This window comes from Panthera tigris, chromosome D2, assembly GCF_018350195.1.
Source record: "Panthera tigris isolate Pti1 chromosome D2, P.tigris_Pti1_mat1.1, whole genome shotgun sequence".
In the NCBI taxonomy this organism is placed as follows: Eukaryota; Metazoa; Chordata; class Mammalia; order Carnivora; family Felidae; genus Panthera; species Panthera tigris.
The window spans coordinates 68959767-68982527 of NC_056670.1; the positions used below are offsets into that span (position 1 = coordinate 68959767).

The 22761-nt window shown below is 42.8% G+C and overlaps 1 protein-coding gene across 8 annotated transcripts in view; it reads left to right on the forward strand.

The window, feature by feature from the left end:
- The window catches only part of VTI1A (vesicle transport through interaction with t-SNAREs 1A), a 356388-nt gene that overhangs the window by 241245 nt on the left and 92382 nt on the right, over positions 1–22761 (forward strand). Inside the window, exons 9-10 of one of the 8 annotated variants that reach the window (XM_042960388.1) lie at positions 1909–1976; positions 4520–4781. The exons of 6 other annotated variants lie outside the window; for them this stretch is intronic. In XM_042960388.1, the coding sequence (XP_042816322.1) occupies positions 1909–1936 (28 nt within the window). In that variant the 3' untranslated portion in view covers positions 1937–1976; positions 4520–4781. Of the gene's footprint in view, positions 1–1908; positions 1977–2139; positions 3889–4519; positions 4782–22761 lie in introns of those variants that run through there. One more of the 8 variants, XM_042960387.1, reaches the window with a different exon arrangement.

Consider the following 22761-nt stretch of genomic DNA (forward strand, 5'->3'; position numbering starts at 1 on the left):
GAGTATTCCAAGTAAGAATAAACGTTTCTGATGACATGGCATTTTTCAAATATTTCCACCATTCAGTGATGTAGTTTCTGATGGCCGAATACAATAAATGCTACTCATCATTTATACAAAATCAGGCTGTACATACGTCTATTTTGTAGGCTTTTGCACTTAGCCATTTGCTGTGACCATTTCCCCTTGACGTTAATTATTTTCCTAAAAGGATGTTTCTTACAGTTCCTCTCATAGGAATGCAGAGAGCAATTCATTTACGGGTGGAAATCCACATCCAGAAACTTCACGCAGTCCCCATTATTTCCAGTGGCTTCTAAACTATCAGCATGCTTGCCCTCAAATTTCTGTAGTAAGTTTACTTAGGGTTTAGCCTGGGGTGGGAGGTGATGAGAGGGACCTCTGTTCATCCCCTTCCTTGCTTCCATCATGTCCCTGATTAGACCATCTTCTCTCCAGCACATTTTCTCCTTTATCTCACTCACCTTCTGCCTTTTAATTCCTGATTATTCTTTGTCTTCATTCCCTTTAACCACCATTTCTTCCCAGTAATTGGTTCCTTTTGGGGAGGCCTCGTCTTTTGTCAGTGGCTGGTTGCTTTGCTAACAGATACTTCAGTGAAGGGATAACAAGTTGGAGCCCGATATTTTCGTAGATAGTTTATGGATGAAGATTTCTGCCCTCGCTCTCCGTGCCCCTAACAGTGTCTGTCTTCTGATGGAACTGGCCCTTTGACGCCTTGGGCAGACCTCAGTGTTCCCTCAGTGTTCTTCCCAGCTGGCCTGCTCTCTCTTCACCTGCATTCCAGCCACACCAACCTCCTCCCTGCTCCCCAGACATGTCTCAAGCCTTTCCCTTGCTCCTGCCCTTCCTCCTGCCTGGACAGTGACCTTCCATCTCCCCCATCAAAACCCTACCCATCTTTCAGAGATAAGTATGTATCTTATTTAGGTCAGTGTCTGTCTCCTCCACTCTACTACGTGGTAAAGTCCTTGAAAACGAGGAATATGTATCTCTCATATTTGACTCTCAAAAGCACTGGACACAGCTCCCTACACCCGGAAGGTGCTCATTAATCATCGGCCCTTGAGAATTTTTAGCCTTCTGATGTGAAACCACTGATTCTCCCCCCAGTTAATGTCTTTACGTTGTATTTATTTAATGACATTGCAGAGTAAGTTTAAAAATTGTGATGGTTTCTATAGAAGGACAAAAATGACCTATCTCTGTCATGTCTTTAAGCACTCTCCAAAGAGGAGTCAATTCTATGTTGATATTAACTCTGAGCTCGTGCTGTTGCCTGTTGATTTTTTTCCAGACTAGTAGCATAACTTACCTAGAAGTCTTGAGCCATATGCCTTAGCTCTGATTTCCAGAGTCTTCCTCAGCTTTGGTAGTCAGTCTGCATTGTTGTTCTTTTATGTGTACGTGCGTGGTGACCTTGGCTTTTGGAATAATATTACATTGCAAATCAAATTCTGCCTCAAAAGAATTTTTCTTCCACAATTTTCTGCATTTCTGAACAGGTTACAAAATGTCACAATTCAGTAGGGCCAATTATTAAGTTTTCATTTAATGGGCAGTTTTAATGTTCTCAGAGAATCTGAATAGTAATAGCATTTTAAACTTCTGCCTTCCATTTAAAGACTCACCACTAGCTCTCTCTTTGAGCACACCTAGTTATATTTTTGGGTATCATTTAAATTCAGGCTCCCAATTGGTAGGAAAATCAATGAGTTAATGAACAGCCTCATCTTTAAAACTTTTCAAATATTTTATCCTAATTATAAGGCCTATCTAGTGACATTAATTTGATGAAATCCCCGATCATCAGATTGTGCAGAATAGCCCAGACCCAGGAGTCATCTAGAGCATTTTCAGGTTAACAAACGTACTGTTTTTTTTTAGGATGAGACCATGGCTTTGCTTACTATGAGAAAAACTTTCAACTGTTAAGGTTTGGGATTCATGTCAGGGTAGGTCAAACTTCATGCTTTTGTTTCCTTAGTTGTGTGTGTTTACCATGTTTTAATTAGCCTATATAAATGGAAAGCATTGCTATTACCAATAAAATCTCCCCTTACATTTGCATAGCAAATTTTTTATTGGTAAATCACTGCCCTGTGCCCTTGTCCTCAGACTTGCTGAGCTTCATGGTCGCTCTCCAGCCATACAGTGAGGAAGTGGAACCAGAGCTGGCCAAGACCAAGCCCGGTGACTTCCCACATGCCACTCGTGTGTGTTCATGTGAACCACCTTGAATCCTGTTGGGGACAAAGTGGAAAATAGGCCAACGATGTGGCGACTGTTGAGTCATTCATTTCCTGCCATGTCGTCTGCACCTCCATAGACTATCCTCTGGGACGACAACGAAGATGAGTTCTCCAAACACACTGACGCTACAGCTTGAGAGAAATCCCCCCAGGCAGGCATCATCTCAGTCCACCCTATAATCCAGTTGCCTCTTTGTGGTTCTCTATTTTAATCCTTGTCCCTCTTTATCCTAATCAATTCTCTCTCCATTCTTCAGCTGAAGACAGCCGACACATAGTCTCGGGGAGGTAGAGATCCCTTACGAGCCTTGCTTGCTCAATCCTCCCAGCCTTCCAGTAAGTTCAAAGTAGAAGTCTTAAGCCCCTCCCTACTCCCTCAGTTTTGGACAAGGCACCAAATTAGTAATCAAACCTGGATCTCCTGGTTCCCAGTCTGCTTTTCTGTTCATGCCACCACCCCCCCCCCCCATACACTGCTCTACCTACTTCAGGTACATCGAGACTGAATGTCATCCTCTATCACCCTCCCTCACCAGCCAGAAAGTTGTAAGTGTCACATTATATTGGACTGGCCAGCTCATAACTAAAAATGTATTCTTGCATTTCTGCCCTCACTGGACCGGTATAGAAGCAAATTGGAGGCCTGACATGTATTCTTGGCAAAAGCTCGTAACTGTGGAGTACAAAAATTAAAGTCCTCCTGGAAATGCTCGTCTTCTTAATGATTTTTTGGCCAGATACACAGTAGGACTCAATAACTATATGTGGACTGAATGATATAATCCAGCTATATTAAATAAAATATTATATCACAAACACATAGGCATATGTCAATGATACAAATCCAATTAAATATATAATAACCCAGAGGGGAAGAAAGAAAAAAGAATATATGTTGATGGAGGGGGCGGTGTGAAACTGAGTAGAAAGGCATTTCCTTTCCCAGAGAAGCCGTGCACAGTGCAACACAGGACCTGTTAAGGAAAATCTCACACAGGACAGACTTGCCCACCTTGGCTTTCCATTCGCTTTTCACTTCCACTGCTCCCTCCCGCAAACATGAACTGATTTGCTTCTGTTGCTAATGGAGACCGGTGCAGGTTCAAGGGGTTTTGATTACATAACATCTCACTGTGCCCGTATGCAGATTGAATGGATTCAGACCATCGGGATGTGCTCTCCTGTTGTTTTTAAATTCAGGGTGACCAGCCGAGCACCTTTCAAATTCAGTGGAGCAAATACTGCAGCCACCACGAGGAGGCCTCTGAAACCAGCCCCAGATGCAGAGGACACATTCCACTGACCTTCTGTCTCCTGTTTCTGATCTAGGACCCCTGTCCTAGCTCTAGAGAGCTCCCTCCCATGTTTTCATGTCTACCCGAGACTGTCTGGAATGGCCCCCACTCCCCATCCCATTCTGAACCTCTTAGATTGGAGGCTGGGCCATGGTCCCTGTGGATAACTCCTCCCTCCCCAGTTCCTGTCTCTGTCTGACCACCATGCTGCCCTCACCAGCCCACCAGAGTACCTGCGGTCACCTGCAAAACTGTTGGTTATTTTAAGCCTCTTCGGAATCTAGAAAACAGGTCTTTTCCTCTGTTTCCAAACCAGAAGTACCTAGCGAATGATTTATTTTTTAAAAAAAAATTGTTTTAATGTTTATTTATTCTTGACAGAGAGATACACACACACAGTGTGAGTGGGGGAGGGGCAGAGAGAGAGGGAGACACAGAACCGAAAGCAGACTCCAGGCTCTGAGCTGTCAGCACACAGCCCGACGCAGGGCTCGAACGCACGAACCATGAGAACATGACCTGAGCCAAAGTCGGACGCCCAACCGATTGAGCCACCCAGGCACCCCACAAATTTCTTAACACTTATTGTCATGATTGCTGTTGTCATCCTAATTGCCATTTATTTTAAGAGCACTTATATGTGGGGAGTCTGGGTAACTCAGTCAGTTAAGCATCCAACTTCGGCTCAGGTCATGATCTCACGGTCCATGAGTTCGAGCCCCGCGTCGGGCTCTGTGCTGACAGCTCAGAGCCTGGAGCCTGCTTCCGATTCTGTGTCTCCCTCTCTCTCTGCCCTTCCTCTGCTCTCTCTCTCTCTCTCAAAAATAAATAAACGTTAAAAAAAAAAAAAAAGCACTTACATGGCAAGTGCTCTATAATCATTACGTAATTTCATTTCATTTAACCCTCAGAGCAAATCTGTAAGGGAGGCATTATTATTTTCTTTTACAGATGAGGAAACTGAGGCTTAGAAAAGTTCAGTAACTTGCACAAAGTCACACAACTATCAAGTCTCAGCCACGATTGCAGCTACTCCTGTCCATCAGCCTTAAGCGCTCAGCTCTCCTTGTCTGAAACCTGATACCAGCTGGGTTCTCATCATGCAGTCAGCCTCCAAGGAACATAAGTAATGCATGTGGTCAAACTGAAATGCCTGTTAAAAATCAGACTATGGGGGCGCCTGGGTGGCTCAGTTGGTGAAGCTTCTGACTTTGGTTCAGGTCATGGTCTCGTGGCTCGTGAGTTCGAGCCCCACATTGGGCTTTCTGCTGTCAGCACAGAGCCTGCTTCAGATCCTCTGTCCCCCTCTCTGTCTGCTCCTCCCCTGCATGTGCTCTCTCTCTGTCTCTCTCAAATAAATAAACTTAGAAAAGGTCAGACTAAGCTTCTATTAAACTATTAACTATAAACTATTCAAATGCTTCATTTAGATTATCACTGATGTTTTCAGTCAATAACTTGAGAATCAGAGTTTTCAGAAAATACTTAAGGTGTGTATTTACCAGCTCCTCCCACCTTAGCTGGGGAGCATGGGCCACCGTGGGCCTGAACAACCCACATATGTGTGCCAAGGTTGGCACAAGAAATAATTTCCTTATGACACATAGAGATTGCTACCCTGAGACCACAGGCAAAATAGCAAAATGGCCAAACAGGTCTTTGGTTTTTTGGTGCCCAGCTCTTTCCTTCTATTCTTCCCTTCCTAGCACCGTGGTCCCGTTCTGGTGTCTGAATCTCCCCCTGTAACCGGTTGCATCCAGGCCAGCCTGTCCCAGAAGGGCATTCCCCAGCGAACACTCTCAGCCTATGAGACACAGTAGTCTCTATGACTGGAAAAGCAGTCTGAGGAAGGTAAACCACACTCAGACCTAGTCTTGGGGCATAACAGAGTTTTATAAGAGTGAAAATGGAGACAGGTAATATTATGAACTCTGTAGACCTTTACCTCTGTTTAGAATAGGCCACTGTTTTCCATGCTGTGTTGCATTTCTGCTCAAATACCCCTGTCACTGCTCTGTGCCCTTTCCCTGCTGTCTTTCTTCATAGCACATGTCACTACTGGGAATTATATTATGTATCTGTTTGTTCATTGTCATCTCCTCCCGGAGGATATAAGCCCAACAAGAGCAGCAACCTAGTGTTGTTTGCTGCCGTAAACCCAGCATCGGCAAGAGGGCTTGGCACATAGTAGGTGCTTAATAAATATTTATCAATGGAAAGATCAACCACTTATGTTTCTTCTGAGAGAGGCAGCTTTTACTTTAACTCAGTTTTTTCCCCAAAAGAGCAAATTTAAGAACATGGTTTTACTGTTCTTATTGCTTAAGATGAGGTGATTTTTTTTTTCTTTAAAAGGACAATTTAGAGTTGATCTAAAGAAAACATTTAAGTAAATACTAGCTCAGGTGATGCTCAGGTATGGTAAAGTCAGGAAAACGGTATTTGAGTGTCTAGAAAACACAGTGAGTTCAGAAAACCCTGATCTCACAAAATCCACCATTATATTAGTGGATAACCTTCATGTGAATAAAAAATTACAGTGGTCTACACAATTCATCTTGAAATAATTACGAGCCAGCCTTTTCAATCTCACATGATGTGCACCGTGTTCATGGTTCTCTTAGAATTATTTTTGGCTCTGGGAGTTATGTGCATAAAATTAAAACCAAAACTTATCCACATTTGAGCCCAAATATTTCCTCTTTTAAGCTGTTCCCGTAACTTTGAAGTCAGGGTTAAACCACAGGCTTATGTTTTCTTATAATAATTTTTTTTAAATATTTGGGTCCAGTGATACCTGCTAACTGGGCTCAGGAACATTCAAGAACAAATTGTGCCATATTATTTAAGTTCTTCCTCATTTTACAAAAATGAAATATCACAAATTACTGAATTTTAATGTCTCCTGAATCTCCGAGCCAAAAAAGAAGGAAGATAAAACTAATGACTAATTTAAACACTAAAAAAAAACAAAGAAAGAAAGAAAGAAAGAAAGAAAGAAAGAAAGAAAGAAAGAAGAGGAAAGAAAAGAGAAAAGAAAGAGGGCAGGAGATAGACAGAGCCAAGTGAGCCAAGATTGCTTACCTATTATGATGATTGTTATTAAAATCACAGTTTTATTGGGGGGGGGGGAAGAATATGCTTTTGTGGTGCCAGGTTTGAGGGATCCTCTTTGTTAAAACCTTTATCAATGAAGTTTAAAAACTGAGACTAGTTTCTTTTGGGAAGCCTTTTAGTTGGGGGAGTAGGGCAGGTGACTGGACAGGGAACAATAAATGGGAGGGGTGGAACCATGCTGTTAATAAAAATATAGTTTTCGTATGTTTGAATAAAGGCGGCTCATGCTCTCCTTGTAGACCTCCAGTCAGTGAGCCTGTGCACTTCCTTTTTCCTGCCAGATATTTGTTCCTGGCTGGAAGACATTTTAAGATATTTATTTGATGACACACACCTGCTGGGTAGATGAAAAGCAACCGCTCCCGAGGATGACCTACTTCAAGGGCACAGTAAGCTTCTGAGGACTTTGGCAGGTTGTCCTTAAATCATTTGAGTGCATCTTGACATCACCTGTTGAACATGTCTAAGGCTCGTGCATTTTCCAGACTTGTTGGAGGCAGAGTTGCTAACCCCAGAAAAGAGATGACTAAGTCAGTCATGACTTTGTAAAAGTGTACTCACACAGGGAAGATGCACTGCTTTACCAAGCCAACCCCAAGTATGTGAACCGCCATTCTCGGTGCTCGGGATAGAAACTGGCCACTGTGGAGTGGACCATCTAGAAAGTGGACCTAGGAGGAATACACGCCAGTATGGTCCAAGATAGAAGGTACGGAGAATGAGGGTGGAAGATGAGGAAAATGCCACGAACGAAATTCTGATGCAGTGTTCTCCTAGGAATTTACCAGACAGAGGTTTCCAAACGAGATCAGGGCAGAGCATGGGATGTTTGAAATGCATTAGAGACATTGTCACCAAAGGAGTCCTTTGAAGCCAACTTACCTTTACCTGTTCATTTCCACACCCGTTTACTGAGCACCAGCTGCTGTGACCAAGGGAGGCCTTAGGTAGTAAAGATACAAATGTAAAGAATTTGTATCTCCTTGTCAATATACACAATCTAGTGAGAAAACACACCTTAAGAAGAACTGTTTTCATAAACTTTAATACGATGTAACAATAAGTGTACACAATTCTTTTCCCTGTTGGACTTCCTGGGGTTGGTGATGCCTGGCCTGAGTTCTGAAGAGTACGTGTGAGTTAGCCAAATAAGAGAAAAGAGGGACATGGAGGCGTTAAAATATATGTTGTGCTCGGGAACTGCAGACTGTACAGTTTTACTCCAGCATGAAAAGCAAGGCAGGAATCAGTGGTTGTACCAGTGGGTGTCTTAGAGGGGCTGTAGCTTCCCTGCCCATCACAGCCAGGACCACCCCAAGCAAACAGTCAGAGGACTGTGCTTGCTGCATAAATGTAGTTCAAGGTAAGTTTCCTCACACCCCTGCTGCCCTTCCTGTGTGTGGGAATCTAGACCTTTCACTGTGGGGACGTTGGCCACTGCGGGGAGGAGTTCTAAGCTCTGAATCAGTACTGAACTGGGGCTTGCCTTGTTGATTTACAAGGAGTCTTTCTCTGTTACTTTTAGCTAAAAGTCATGGTTTAAAAGACTAGACTTCATACGTGCCCTCTGCGTTATTTAGGATAGGAGTCTTCATTCAGGTTTCCTTTCCTCTTCTCCCAGTTGTCTACTGCTGTGTAAGTAACCCCGCCAAAATGTAGCGGCTTAGAACAACAATAATGAGCCATAACTTCGTTATCACTCACAATTTCTGTGGGTCGGGAAATGAGGAACAGCTTGGCTGGGTGTCCTGACTCCAAGTCTCTTATGAGATCGTCTTCAGACAGAGCCTGGAGCGGAAACAGTTGGGAAGAGACAAGATCCCGTAGCAGCTAGGGACTGCCTGGGCCCTTCATTGCTTCGTTGTCTCAAGGCCTTTCCAGGTCGTCTCTCTGCAGGAGCTAGTCTGGGCTTCCTTACAGCATGGCGGCCTCCGGCTTGGCACCACAGGGCCCCAAAGATGCGTTCCAAGAGCAAGATTGGCAGAAGCTGCGTGGCTTTTTCTAACCTAGCCTAGGAAGTCATACGTGTCACCGCTGGGACATTCTGTTCATGAAGACAGTCACAGGGACCCACCACATTTCAGCAGGGTGAGACCCAGACTCTATCCCTTGATGTGGGGAGGGCAAGGCTGTGGAAAACCAATGGGATGGGAAGTACTGTTGCAGCCAATTTTAGAAAATACATCATGTGCCACACCCTTCAAGAATTTCTCCCTCTACTCACATAATCCTTTACCTGAATATTAATGTGCTCCTTGTTGTGTTTCCTGCTCCCTTCCTACACCATAATCTAAGGCTTCAGTGCACACACACACACACACACACACACCAAAAAACTTCCATTTTCTGAAGGAGAGTCAATCACCCTGGTGTGCAATGTTCCCCTTAGGATGATACCACTTTATAAGCATATATCCTGTCGCCCCATTTCAGGGGAGTCGTACTTCGATCAGGCACTGTTAAAGCCAAATATGGCTCAGATCTTTAACTGAGATGCCTCTTTTCATCTAACCAAAGCAGACTAGAGACTCAGGAGTGAATGATTTGAAATCTCTCCTTTTATTTGCCATGCACTCGGACGATTGATGGTGCTCTCGTAACAAGTTTAATCAGTGGCATTTTGTGGAGTACTGCATATTTCAGGGAGTGAGAAAAGAAAAAAGTAAAAAAAAAAAAAAAAAAAAAAGGCCCAGACGTTGGACTCCAGGAAGTTTAAAAATGGAAGCATTAGCATGTTCTTGGTAGGAAATCTTCTGATGTAAAGTTAAACTATTGATGTAAATTTTACATTTTTAAATAAGTACTATTGCAAGTGTGCTATCTTTAATGAGGACCTTAATTCCACTTTTTACACATATATAGTGAACAGAAGTTGGGTTCTTCAAATATTTTCTGTTAAAAATGTATGATACATAAGCAGTGGATTGGAGGGTTTTTTTCGCTCTTGGATAACCTAGAAAAAAACATAGCTCTATTTTAAAATCCCTTCCAGTTCAAGAGTTATCCAAGCAAATAGTGTTGACCAAGGTGTTGAATGCACCGCTAATAATAATGCTACCCTTTCATAAAGCTAAGTAATCAGGAATAATGCTGAAAATAAGAAGCCAGTCATTTATTTACTCTATTTGGCATTGTTAGCACTAATAATGCATTTCAACACAGTGGAATTGCTAGATAATGCTTTTGTGACTTTTATGCAGCTTATTGTTATTTAAATGAACAGTCGACTGCACTGTAATGAAGAAATGCATGCTTTTCCCAACTCAGTTATCAACCAGGATTCTAGGAAAATGAGAATTTGTGTCTGCCTTCATTCACGAAGCAAACTGGAGGTCACTGTTTTCAATATGAACCTTTTTTTAGCTTTTCAACAGTGAATAATTAGGAGCCGCTGCTTCTGAAATTACCTGTATTCACTGTAGAGAAGGAAAGACTTTTATCTTCCACGATGAAATACATTTTCTCATTCAAACTTTGTCATTCTTTTTTTAAATGGCATTTTACACCGCTGAGTCAATCCTGGGTAGTGAAATAAAAGAAATATACTTTTTGTGCCACAATAGCCTGTTTATTCAATTTTACTTCCTTAAATTTCAGCTCCTCCTTGAAAAATGATCCAAATGCAAAAATGGGTTTAAAGCAGTCGAACATATAAAGCAATTATCCACATAAAATAGTTTTACACAAACACACATGTTCTTTGCGCTTCGATTTAAATTGAGGTGATCCTTGGTCCTGGTAACTTAATGACGATGTGCTTCTATTGAGTGTTTTTAACAGCTTTATTGAGATATAATTTACATATCATATGATTCACCCACTTAACGTGTACAGTTCAGCAGCTTTCAGTGTATTCACTGAGTCATGCAACCATCACCACCATCAATTTTAGAACATTTTCATCACCCCAAAAAGAAATCTGGTATCCATTAGCAGCCACTCTCTGTTTCCCAGCGGCCCCTGACAACCACTAATCTACTTTCTGTCTCTATGGATTTGGCTCTTCTGGACATTTCATTTAAATGGAATCATACAGTATGTGATCTTTTGTGTCTGGCTTCTTTCACTTAGCGTAAGGTTTTCGAAGTTCATCCAGGTTGTAGCCTATATCAGTGCTTCACATCTTTTGATTGCTGACTAATATTCCATCGTTGGATATACAAAGTGTATTTATCCATTTGTCAACTGAGAGACATGATGAATGATGCTGCTATATGAACAACACTGTCATGAGCATTCACGTGCTGGTTTTTTTCTTTTGCTTGGACATGTGTTTTCATTTCTCCTGGCTGTATACCTAGGAGTGGAATGGCTGGGTCGTATGGTAACTCTGTGTCTAACGTTTTTGAAGAACTGCCAAACTGTTTTCTAAAGTAGCTGGACTGTTTTAAATTCCCACCAGCAACACGCAAAGGGTTCCAATTTCTTCACATCCTCGCCAACACTTGTTATTGTCTGTCTTCTTGATTATAGTTATCCCAGGGGGTGTGAGAAACTATCTCATTGTGGTTTTGATCTGCATCCCTCTACTCTCTAAGATGTCAGGCATGTTTTTATGTGCTTATTGGCCATTTGTATTTCTTCTTTGGAGAAATGTCTGGTTTTATTGAGGGTTGTTTTTTTTGTTTTGTTTCGTTTTGTTTTTTTGTTTTAATTCTGGTACCTCACCTCAGGAACCTGGCTAGCAGAACTTAGTTGGAAACAAATATATCTTCCTAAAGGGGGATAGTTTTCAAACAGCCTTGCAAACTGAAGACGTTGTTTTTGCTGTGGAAGTATTTGGGGATTGTGGAATAACTAAATTGATCTCAGAAACCAATTTACTTCTGAAACTTTTCCAATTTGATTTGCAGTAAGAATATTGGTGGTCCCAGAACCATACCTAGAAAAGGGCTTAAAGATCAGCTTGTCCAATTAATTCATTTTGCAAATTAGGAAACCGAAGGCCTAATATGTGAGTCACACCGGGAATTAATGGCAGAGTTGGAACTCTATCCAGGTGGAATCCAGGTAACCAAGTGTTCTATTTACTTTAGAGAGAATATAATAGACTTTTCAAACGGCTTCTCACTGATTTGAAAAACACGGCAATGGTGAAATGCTCTGAAATGAGAATCAGTAACATTTATTGTTGAGCACTTAACACATTTTGTTTTACTTTATCCTAAGTGTAGTATAGGTTAGATTGATGTTATCATCCTCCCTTTTTATGTGTGGGGAAATGGGTTAATGGACTTGTTCAATGGCACCTATCTAGTAAATGGCAGACTCAAACCCAGACCTTCTGATTTCAAGTCCAGAGTTCTCTTTGTTTCCTCTGGTCTGCCAGACTCCTGAAGGACAGCATCAGCGCACTGTGACCCATGCCACCTTGGAAGACTTTGATTTCTGATCACTAAATCATTGATGCAAGTAACAGATAGGTGGCGTCATGGAGCACTCCTTCACCATCGTTAATCTAGTTAGGTAACAAATCCAATGTTCGTAACTTCGGAAACACAATACATGTGCCAAATGACAGAAGAATTGTTCAGGTATAAAAATATAATACTTTAAATTATCTACTAATATAATAACATGTTTGTAGAGTACTTTTCAGTTACAAAGCCTTCACTTAGACTTTTATTTTGATGCTTACAGTTATGCAAGACAAGTTTTTCATTGTCTTTGTTCTTATTCATGATACACTGATGCCTGAAGTGCTTCAGTTGCTGAAAGATAAGGTCTGAGGCAGACCTACATCTCCTATCCGAGTGTCTTGGCTCCTGTGTAGTTCTGTGTTCCCTCCAGTGTACGATGCTCCGCCTTAATGATGTGCTGAAGGACACTCATTTGAAAGAAAAAGAGACTTTATACCATTATTCCAGACAACAACAGAGCTGTGACTAAGTAGAAGTTATAGGGAGGCAATTTGGAGCCCATATAAAGAAGACTTGATCCGTCCAACAATGAAATGTGTTGTCTTGTGAAGGAGTGAGGTCTCTTGTCATTGAACTGTTCAAGCTAGAGCTGGATGACCATCTGGGAAAATGCTCTAGAAAGGATTTCTGCATTGGGGTGTGTGTGTGTGTGTGTGTGTGTGTGTGTGTGTGTGTGTGTGTGTGTTAGTGGTACCAAGAGAAATTAGATGGCATTTAAGGTCCCTTTCAACTATGAGATTGTGGATCTTTTTTAGTTAAGAGAATAAGCTGGCTTAAGGATCTTCTGTGTCCTTATTGAAGAAAGAAACTTTCACTCTCATGAATTTTCATCTTGGACGTTAAAGGTGCAGAGTTTTCTGTTTGAAAGAGAGAAACCAAGCTTATTAACCTAAGTTGCTGGTTTCCAAGTGGTTAGAACAGCAGTTCCCATCTACATTTCTAGACACTATGCGCAACAACGGTTCCATGTTCAAGTAAGTTTGAATGAGAGCCTTTAATACACCATTGTCCTCTGTGACAATCCAAGAGGGAAGAGAAGGTATACAGCAATGTCAAATGTATTTTTTTACCTTTGCAAAGTACTTCAGTCGCACCCAGTGGTTCTCAGCTCTGGTTGCACCTAAGAATCACCTGGAGAACATTTTAAAAATACAGGTCACCAGGCCCTACCCTGGACGGAATGAATGTGAATCTCTAGGAGTGGGTTCCCAGCATCAGTATTTCTTAACAGCTCTCCAGGCGATTCTTATATGGAACCACAGGTAAGAAGAACGAGTCTAGTCTGAGCATGAGCTCAGGCAAAATCCGGACATTTACTTTTGTAAGTCAGGCCACCATTCAGAATTCAGATTATTAATTCAGAGCCAGTGCTCATAAGTATGATAAGAGGCAGTATCTCATAATGAGTCACACTACTGCTCTTGAGCCAGACAGCCTGGCTTTGTCCACTTACTAGTTTTATGACTTCCAACAAGTTATTTTAATCTCTCTATGCCTTGGGGTTTTTTTTTTTTAATGTTTATTTTTGAGAGAGAGAGAGAGAGAGAGAGAGAGAGGGAACGAGTTGGGGGAGGGGCAGAGTGAGGGAGACAGAGGATCCAAAACAGGCCCTGCACTGACAGCACAGAGCCCGACATGGGACTCGAACTCACAAACCCCGAGACCGTGACCTGAGCCGAACCTGGTGCTTAACCGACTGAGCCACCCAGGTGCCCCTTAATCTCTCTGTGCCTCAGTTTCTTAATGTGTAAGTGGAGATTATGATGGTATTTATAAGCTAACAACTGAAGTAAAGACCCAAAAGAAAATAAAAACTCTACATATTTGATATTGCAATTATTGTCATCACCACTGTTGTGTTGTTAGTGGTAGTAGAAGCAGCAGCAACGGTAGTCTGGCTAGGGCTGGGGGCTAAGTGACTACTGGGGAGATGGTTCGCTCTGTACAGGGCTTCCGACAGGACTGGACCTTCCTTGTAAATGAAGAACTCTGCTGCAACGTCATCAGCGTCCTTCCTCAGACTCAGAACCTCCCAGTGAAGTACGAAGGGTCCCCAACGTACGGCGGTTCAACTTACAAATTTCCAGTGTCACAGTGGCACGACAGCAGCACGCGTCCGGTAGAAACCATACTTCAGCCTTTGAATTTTGATCTTTTCTCAGGCCGGCGACACAGCATAGAGTACTCTCTCGTGTTGCTGGGCAGGGGCGGCTCCCAGTCAGCCACGCGATCGTGAGGGTCAAAACGGCTACACTTATGAACATCCTGTCCCCATACAACCATTGTGTTCTTCACTTTCACTACAGTAGTCAATAAATCACATGAGACATTCAACATATTTATTTTTTATTATAAAACAGGCTTTGTGTTCAATGATTTTATATTCCATAAGTCACATGAGATATTCAGCATATTATTTCTACTTTATTATAAAATAGGCATCGTATTATGTGATTTTGTCCAACTTGTAGGCTAATGTCAGAGTTCTGAGCACATTTAAGGTCAGTGAAGCTAAGTTACGTGGTTCAGTAGGTTAGGTGTGACAAATGTTTTTTTGACTCGCAATATTTTCCACTTCCGATAGGTTTATTGGGACGTAACCCCAATTGTAAGTCAGGGGAGAGCTGTAGAATGTTCTGTGTGAAGTTTTCTGCAAGAAGCTAAGGCTTAAACCAGATAAGCCCCTGCCGTTCTGTCCACCTCTTAATTCTATGTTAAGAATGGACTCTGCCACCCCAGGGGCCTAGGCTGAAGGGTCATGCTGAGTTTCTGTTGGATAACCGGGACCTGCATGCACTCTATATGACAGCTGACCTCCTGAATCCTCAGGATAATCTCAATTTCAAGCGGCCCGCCCTGCTGAATGATTGGATCTGTGGCTCAGAAAGCGTGGTTGCTATTGACTAGGAAGCAATGGCTTGGTACACCAATGTCCTGGACTAATGGTGCAAAAAAGTAAACACAGTCTGAATACATGGGATAGCCCCAGAAAACAGCTAAAGACCAGCACAATCAGGCATAGTTTCTGTTTAGTTTTCAGTTGATGAAGGAATCATTTCAGGTAGCTGTAGTCACCAAGGGTAGAGTAACAAGAGTCCCTGACTCTCTGGGGGTTTAGGACAGGTGTGGACATTACACGGATATTACAGGTTCTTTAGCACAGTTTCCATCAAGGCAGCCTCCAATTGCAATTGTGGAAACCGGTGGAATATTCCTGGGAGGAGCTCCAATGGATTGTAAAGCTGAATAACATCTTTGTCTCAAGAACTTATATGAGAAACTGGGTTTTTTTCCCCTTTTCTTCTACAAGCATTTTGTGGCTCACCATTGCAGACACTGCATATCTTTGTATCCCACACAGGCCCCATGTTAATAGTTGTTTGCTAGTTGTGGTCATTTAATTGAAAAAAGCTGGCATGGAGATATTATAGGTCCCAATAGGTCATTTGTGTATCAAGTTTGGTGTTATTGCCTTTGACCAAACTCCTTCCAAGTCCAAATTTATTACAGTTCTCTAAATGCATTAATAACATATAAGAGGATAGACAGAGGGCTGAAGAAAAGATGTGTGTGGCCTTTAAATATGCCAATCGTCTACAGCTCTGAGGGTTGCTTGCCATGGCCTGTTGCCAGGAGTGCATTATAGAATTCCAGATGGCATGTTATGTTGGTACTTGTTTTGCATTTGCTCTGAGAATGAGGTTAAAGAGGAAGCTAGACTATGGCTGGGATCCTCTTGCTTGCCTCTCCCAGAGTAGATCCTGGACACCTCCTTCCCTCCCACCAATCAGAAGGCTGGCCCAGCCTCTCTTGAAGATTGTGGATTCAGCACGCTTGCTCTTTCCCCATGAGTTCCCATGCACCTAGTCACCCTGCCCCACAGAGACCAGTGAGACCGAACTCCTTCGTATGACCTGTGCTCACCCTCCCACAGACCCCGGGGCTGGGGCAAGTATGGGCCTGAATTCCAAGACTCAGTAGATAAGGGTTGTGTTTTTCATCAGCTTGCCTGTCCTTTTTTTTTTTTTTATTTTCTGCGAGATTCTCTTTAAAACAGAAAACAAAACTTTTATTGCAGGAATTTACTCTCTCTCTCTCACATATGCACACACACACACACACACACACACAGAAAGAAAATAGTGTCGTGAACTCCATGTTCTCCAACACCCAGCTTTTACAATTACCAACAGTTAGCCACTCTTGCTTTCTTTTCCCTTCCCTTTTTCTTTTCTGTTTTGCTAGAGTATTTTTAAGCAAATCCTAGATATCTGATTTTACCTGTAAATATTTCCGTTTGTATCTCTAGAGTATATAAGCATAACTTTTTAAAAACCTAACCACAAATACCCTTATCACACCTCGCAGATTTAATAAAAATGTAATAATAATAATAATAACAACAACAACAACCTGTCCAGGCTCAATTTTCCCTAATTGTTTCACAGATGTCCCCATACTGTTGGGCAGTTTAAGTCAGGGTTCAAAGAAGGTACACCTGTTGCATTTGGCTGATGCATTTTTAAGTGTCCTTTAATCTGTTCTAGATCCTCCTCCAGTTTTCACTGTACTTATTTGTTGAAGAAAAGCAGATCATTGTCGTGTAAAAATGTTCACATTATGTATCTGGCCTCTGCATCTTCCTTGTGCTGTGCAGCATGTTCCTCTCTTCTCCATTGTTCCTGTAAATTAGTCATTAGTTTAAAAACTGAATGAGATGCAGGATACCTATGTGGCATCACATAAGGAGGCACAGAACAACTTGTGTTGATGTCAGGATTGATCAGTGGGTTCAGGTATGGTCAGCCTGATTCGTCCATTATGAAATTCTGTATGGACCTGTTAACCTAATGGTTTTACCAACCATTGATATCACTGCATACATCCGTTAGGGGTTACAAGTGGTGATTTTCAATTCTATCATTCTTTCTGCATTTATTAGCTATTTTTCTATTTAGAAGAACTTATCATTATCAACTCTTTGGTTCTTCTGAAATACAGTTCATACAAGAAAAGCATCATAAATGCTTCTTTCCATTTATCAATGTTCAAAACACTGAATTCCACCAGTGAGGAATTGTGGCCAGTGAGGCTTCTTTGTCACTGAATATTGCTATAAACACTTGGGTTTTTATCTTTTTTCATATGCATAAGCCTCTTGTAGTAAGTGCTGTTTTTGATGCTCAAATGTCCCATCTTTGATCAATAGGAGCCCCTTCTAGTTGCCTCGGGTCACCTTTTAATATAATTACCCCTAGGCTTTCTTCTCTAGCAGAGTAAGATACCCCGGATTCCTGACCCAGACATGGAATCAGCTGTTTCTACAAGGAATCCTGGTTCCTTTCTGTGGGAAATAGTATGTAAAGACCATGGTCTGGGCACTAGGGATAGATTTCCTCTTAAAACGGTTCTGTGTATATTGGAATGGTAACTTCACCTCCTGGTTATGTCCTCAGCCCTGCTCTCTGTGGACCTCTGGTTCCACCTGGATACTCCCGCCCCCATCACTCATACCAGCCAGCGCTCACCTGTCCTGCAAGCAGCCCCTACCTCCTTTCTCTACACTTTCACCTCTCCCTTCTAAGTTGGATGCCTCGCTTGCCTCCAAGCTTCTGAGACGCCGATGTAGGGAATACTTCCGTAATGCTGAAGAATAGTGACACTCTTTTTTTAAGAGGCTATTTTAATTTATTTTTTGGAGAGAGTTAACCTCCCGTCGCTATCCAAGTCTTTGGTAGACAAATCCAGTCTCTTTCTTAACCCAGAACAACAGTGTTTTGAAACACCACGGAAATAGCCCACCCACCAGAGCTGGGGAGGCTTTATAAAACCAGCAGTCCCCTCAGGTGTGTGTATTTTCCAGGGAAGCTTAGGTGGTTGCCTGTTGAAATTTGTAACTAGAGTTGCCAGGTGATGAAAAAGTGTTGAGGCATTAGTTTCTCTTAACCATTTCTAGGCCATGTACCCATCTGGACTTTCTAGAAAAAGGTGCATACACACAAGATTCGGTAGACAATTTCATTGGCTTCGAGGAATTCAGATTATCTTGGAGTTAAATTTGTTTTCACGGACTAGGTCCTGATTTGCATTGTCTTGTTGGAAGCGGTAGAGTTTGGAGGTCGGGTAGAATCCGGACGAGAGGCACGTATCTAGTGCCAAGGTGACAGCTTTAAAACATTCCAGCGAACGTTATTCATCCTTTGGTCTAGAGCTACTCCTCACGCTGGTCCGTGAACTATCTGGTGTCAGCCTGGGACATCTTAAGTGTCAAAACTGAGAGTAAGCATTTAAAAACATTCATGGCAACGTGGTATTTGCTACAACATGTAAGCACGTGGTCAGTGGCCTTGTCTCCTCGACCAGGACACAAACCATTTGGGACGCTGTCGAGCGCGCTTGGTGAGTTGCAGGCGGCAGGAGCTGCGTGGTGGCCGTGAGAGCAGGACCCCTTATCAGTTCACAATGGCTGGAAGCAAAACCTGGTCCTTCCATCTCTGACGACGTAAGAGGCAACAGCAGGGAAACCCAGAATACCTTCGCTCAGCCTACTGTCCCGTTGCTTTAGCCTGTGGCTCTGTTGGCACTTGGTTCGGATTTGTGTCCACTGGCCACCTCTATAAAGCTTACCTAGGACAGAGCTGAGCAAAACTGCTCTCCAAAGAGAGAAGGCACGTTCTTTCCCTAATGAGAACCCTGTGGGGGGAGGGGGGAAACTGCTGTAATTCCTAAGAAGTCGGAGTTACCTACATGAAGGAAGCGTGATAGGAAATAAATCATAAGCAGTCGGTATTCACTGAACAGTCTCACAGAACATGAGCTAAGCGGAGTAACGTTAAGTAGGTAGTCCTCACAGAAGTCGTGAGGCTTTCGGGATGGCATGCGTTTCAGTGTATACATTTCACTGTGAATTAATTTCAGTGTGAATTAACAAGTCAGTAACAAATGGGGCCCATTTTCAGGGCAGAAAAATTCGAGTGGTCTCGCGTATAGTACCCCTGATGGTGGGAAGAACGTAATTTATTTAATCTCCAGAATGAGACGGCATAAATGAAAGGATAGAAAAGAAAGGGTAGCATATTCCTTGCCCAGTTTTTTCCTTCTCCCAAACCTTTCTATCATCTCTTTCTATCTTCCCTGAGGATCCGGGATTAGTAAAATCCACTCTTTGAAGGAATCCAAAATCTTGTCTTTAGAAACTGGGCTCGTGAAACATCACCTTTAGCTCTCAAGACTCCTGGCCTGAGAACAGACAGGCCTAGGGAGGACCCTGCCCTTCCCCACCCTCACCGTGGCTGGCACCGCAAGAGTCCGCTCCACACTCCCAGCATGCCTTGGTCCACCCTGCAGCCTCCTTGACACCACGCGGTGCATCTGTGACACAGGCTGCTGACAAGGCGGCTTGAACTGGAAGCCACCAGCTGTCTCATTTACCAGAGAAAGGGATTTTTACCTCAGGATGGGTCTCAGATTCTATGGATGCAGACCCCACTTAAAGAGACAGAGTTCCCTCTTTATTTTTCTTTTCCTTTCTTCCTTCTCCCCTTCCTTTCAGTTGAGGAGAATTAGAAATATTAACTGAAGTAGAAAAATTGAGACTCTCCCACACAACTGATGAAATGAGCAGGAGATGGTATATGGGCTTTTGCTACAAAGTGACAACTGGCTCATATTTATCAATGACTATTAAGTGAACCAGAAGTTTCTGGAAGTAACTTTGTTTTCTAACATCCCTTCTGAATAACACAGGATGTCTGCTCTATCTCCTTATAAGAAAGACCCCTCCAGAAAAAATTTTGTCCTGCCTCCCGTGCACAGGCTACTGAGGGCAGTAGGAGCGTGTCCACAGTACGTGGGCCCAGAAATGCACAATCGCTGAAGTCTGATATGACCTTTGTCTCCACAAATAAAAAGACTGATAACCCCAGGTGTCACCACCACATTTTTTAAACACATACATCACACAGGGCTCAGCTTAATGACTGTTTTCAAGTACAAACGAATTTCCTGAAATGGAAGAAAAGGAATAGAATCACTCTATGTAAAGGGCGGGGGGGGGGGGGGGAATCTGGGGTAGATGTTACTAGAACATTATTACCCCTACTGTTCCCCAATAATATCTACCAGTAAATGTTTTCTGCACCAGTGCCCTAACTCCTCTACGGTTTATTGATAGGAACATGATTATGGCAACCATTTCTTGAGTGCATCTATGTACCAGGCATAGGCTACCTATTCTTTGCTAGTGGAGTTTAAAAGCCTTTAATATCCCTAAGAGATCAATGTTTTTATGATTTCATTTCATAGATTAAGCAAACAACTTACTCAGATCATGTCCCTCATAAGTGGTCAAGCTGGTCTAACTTCTCAGCCTTAACAATTATGCTGGCCTCTAGGGCATTTTTCCTTTGTTTTTGTATTTTGTTTTGTTTGCCTTTGTTTTCTTCTTACAAGTTTAAAAGAGAGGCTCCTGTACTCCTTGACTACAGAAAGGTTCCAAACCACTTTTTATCCCTGAATTCTCATAAGCCCCCAGAGGGAATAGAAACTGGTCACAGCGCTATCACTGAAAGGTAATAATTAATGAAAAAAGTGTCACTTAAAGAGATCAATGACACAGAATGTATGTTTCTCTTGGATTAACTTTGCTAACACTCTTTAAATAATGAGTTGATATCAGCAGGGACCAAAAAAAAAAAAGAAAGAAAGAAAATGCAAACAGACTTGAGCAGTTTAATCCTCTGGGAAGAAGAATATGAAAATAAAGGTGTTCTCATAGCCTTAAACGGCCACTCCCACTTCTTTTTCTGTGATAATAATTGTGATAATTACCACTCGTTGCGGGCCTTTTTTGTGCCGGGCAACGTGTTTATCTTTAAGTGTGAACAAGCCCAAAAGATAGGAACTGTTGTCTCGGTCTTGCAGTTGAAGAAACGAAGGGTCTGTGAGGGGAAGAAGTTATGTCCCTGTGTAGAATTGTACAAAAACTCTTCCTCCAGGAAAGCGAATCCATGCAACAGAAGTAGCGGGAAATACGACACGGATTCATGAGCGCTTGCAAGTGACCTTCACAAATTGATGCTTCTGCTCTGCCAAGTGGTGAAGGAGCAGCGCCTCCTACGGTCTAGCACAGTGTCATTGATGGGAACACGTGGCAGCTAAACACAGTCAGGTCAGGGGCACTGGGGTGGCTCGGTCGGTTGGGCGTCCGACTTCGGCTCAGGTCATGATCTCACGGTCCCCGTGAGTTCGAGCCCCGCATCGGGCTCGGTGCTGACAGCTCAGAGCCTGGAGCCTGCTTCGGATTCTGGGTCTCCCTCTCTGTGGGCTCCTGTCCCACTTGCGGTCTGTCTCTCAAAAATGAATAAGCGTTTAAAAAATTTGTTTTAAATAAAATACAGTCAGGTCAGCACTCCATTTGAGGATTGTCTGATAGCAGGCCAGAGACCTATAAAATGCTCTCTACAAAGACTTCGAAAAGGGACCTGTGTCTTCTCAGGGATGCAGTACTTCTGCCAACGGTCATGTCTGGGTGTGATTCTAGAGTTCCTCCAACCCTCTGTGTGGGTAGTAAACCTGATACTCCCCTGGAAAGTTCCAGGGCCAAGGGCTCGGCATGCTGACCTCAGATCCAGGACCTCTCTCTCCGGCAGCTTCACCTGGGATGAGTCATTTAGCTTCTCTAGGCCTGGGCCTCACTGACTGTAAAAGAGGGCATATTTCTCACCAAACAGCATGAAAACAATGCTAGCCATTTGTACAGATCACACTGAGCTCCTTAGAAGAACATATGAGCTATCTGAGTTGTTTTTAAAGGTGGAAATGGGCTTGTTAAGGGAGAGAGATTACAGCCACCCATGGACCATAGATTTCCTCCATTCTGCGACCGTGTCTCTGCGTCGTTAAAGACTTTGCTAGACCTTGAGTTTTCCATTTCTACTTGCGAGAATGCATCTCTTGGAGTTTATTGATAATCCCTGCCCTCGGCACACCTTTGTAAAGCAGAGAGAGCCCTGCCAGCTGATCGTCACCTTGTGGCTTGAACTTGTCAGTCCCGAAGAGCAACTGTGAGAGGTCCCTTTAATTTCATTTAGAGCGAGGGATGGCACGGAGCCCGCGTGCCTGAGTGTCACTTCCTGCCAGTTCACCAACACACGGAGCCCCTCTGACAGGTGACCTGCCCACATCGGCAGTTCGTCTCATGTCAGTCTCTGGCACTGAGCATTTGTCCATCCTGTTTATTATAATGTGTACCTTCTGGGTGATTTTAAACTTCTCTCTGTCTTCCCTCCTTGTTTTGTCCCCGCTCTTTGTCCTTCTTTCTTCTTCTGCTCACCTTTTTTGTTCCATCCTCTTTGCCCTTTCCACTTTCTTCTCAACATTTTACTCAAGGGCCACATGTTGACCAATCCAGGAATCGATCATGAAAAGACCAATTCCAACTACCAAAATCACAGCACAGCCTCAGCTTGGAAAAAACTGGGGAAAACAAACTTAAGTCATCAAAGACTAAAGGGGAGATACCAGAAAGATGGGATTTGCTGTGAGATCTATTTCACAATGAAAATTCTGCTATGAAGAAGAATCTTTTTTATTTTTTTTCCCTTGATATAGTCTGAATAATTTATACCTAATGCCAAGAAATTATATATAATTAGC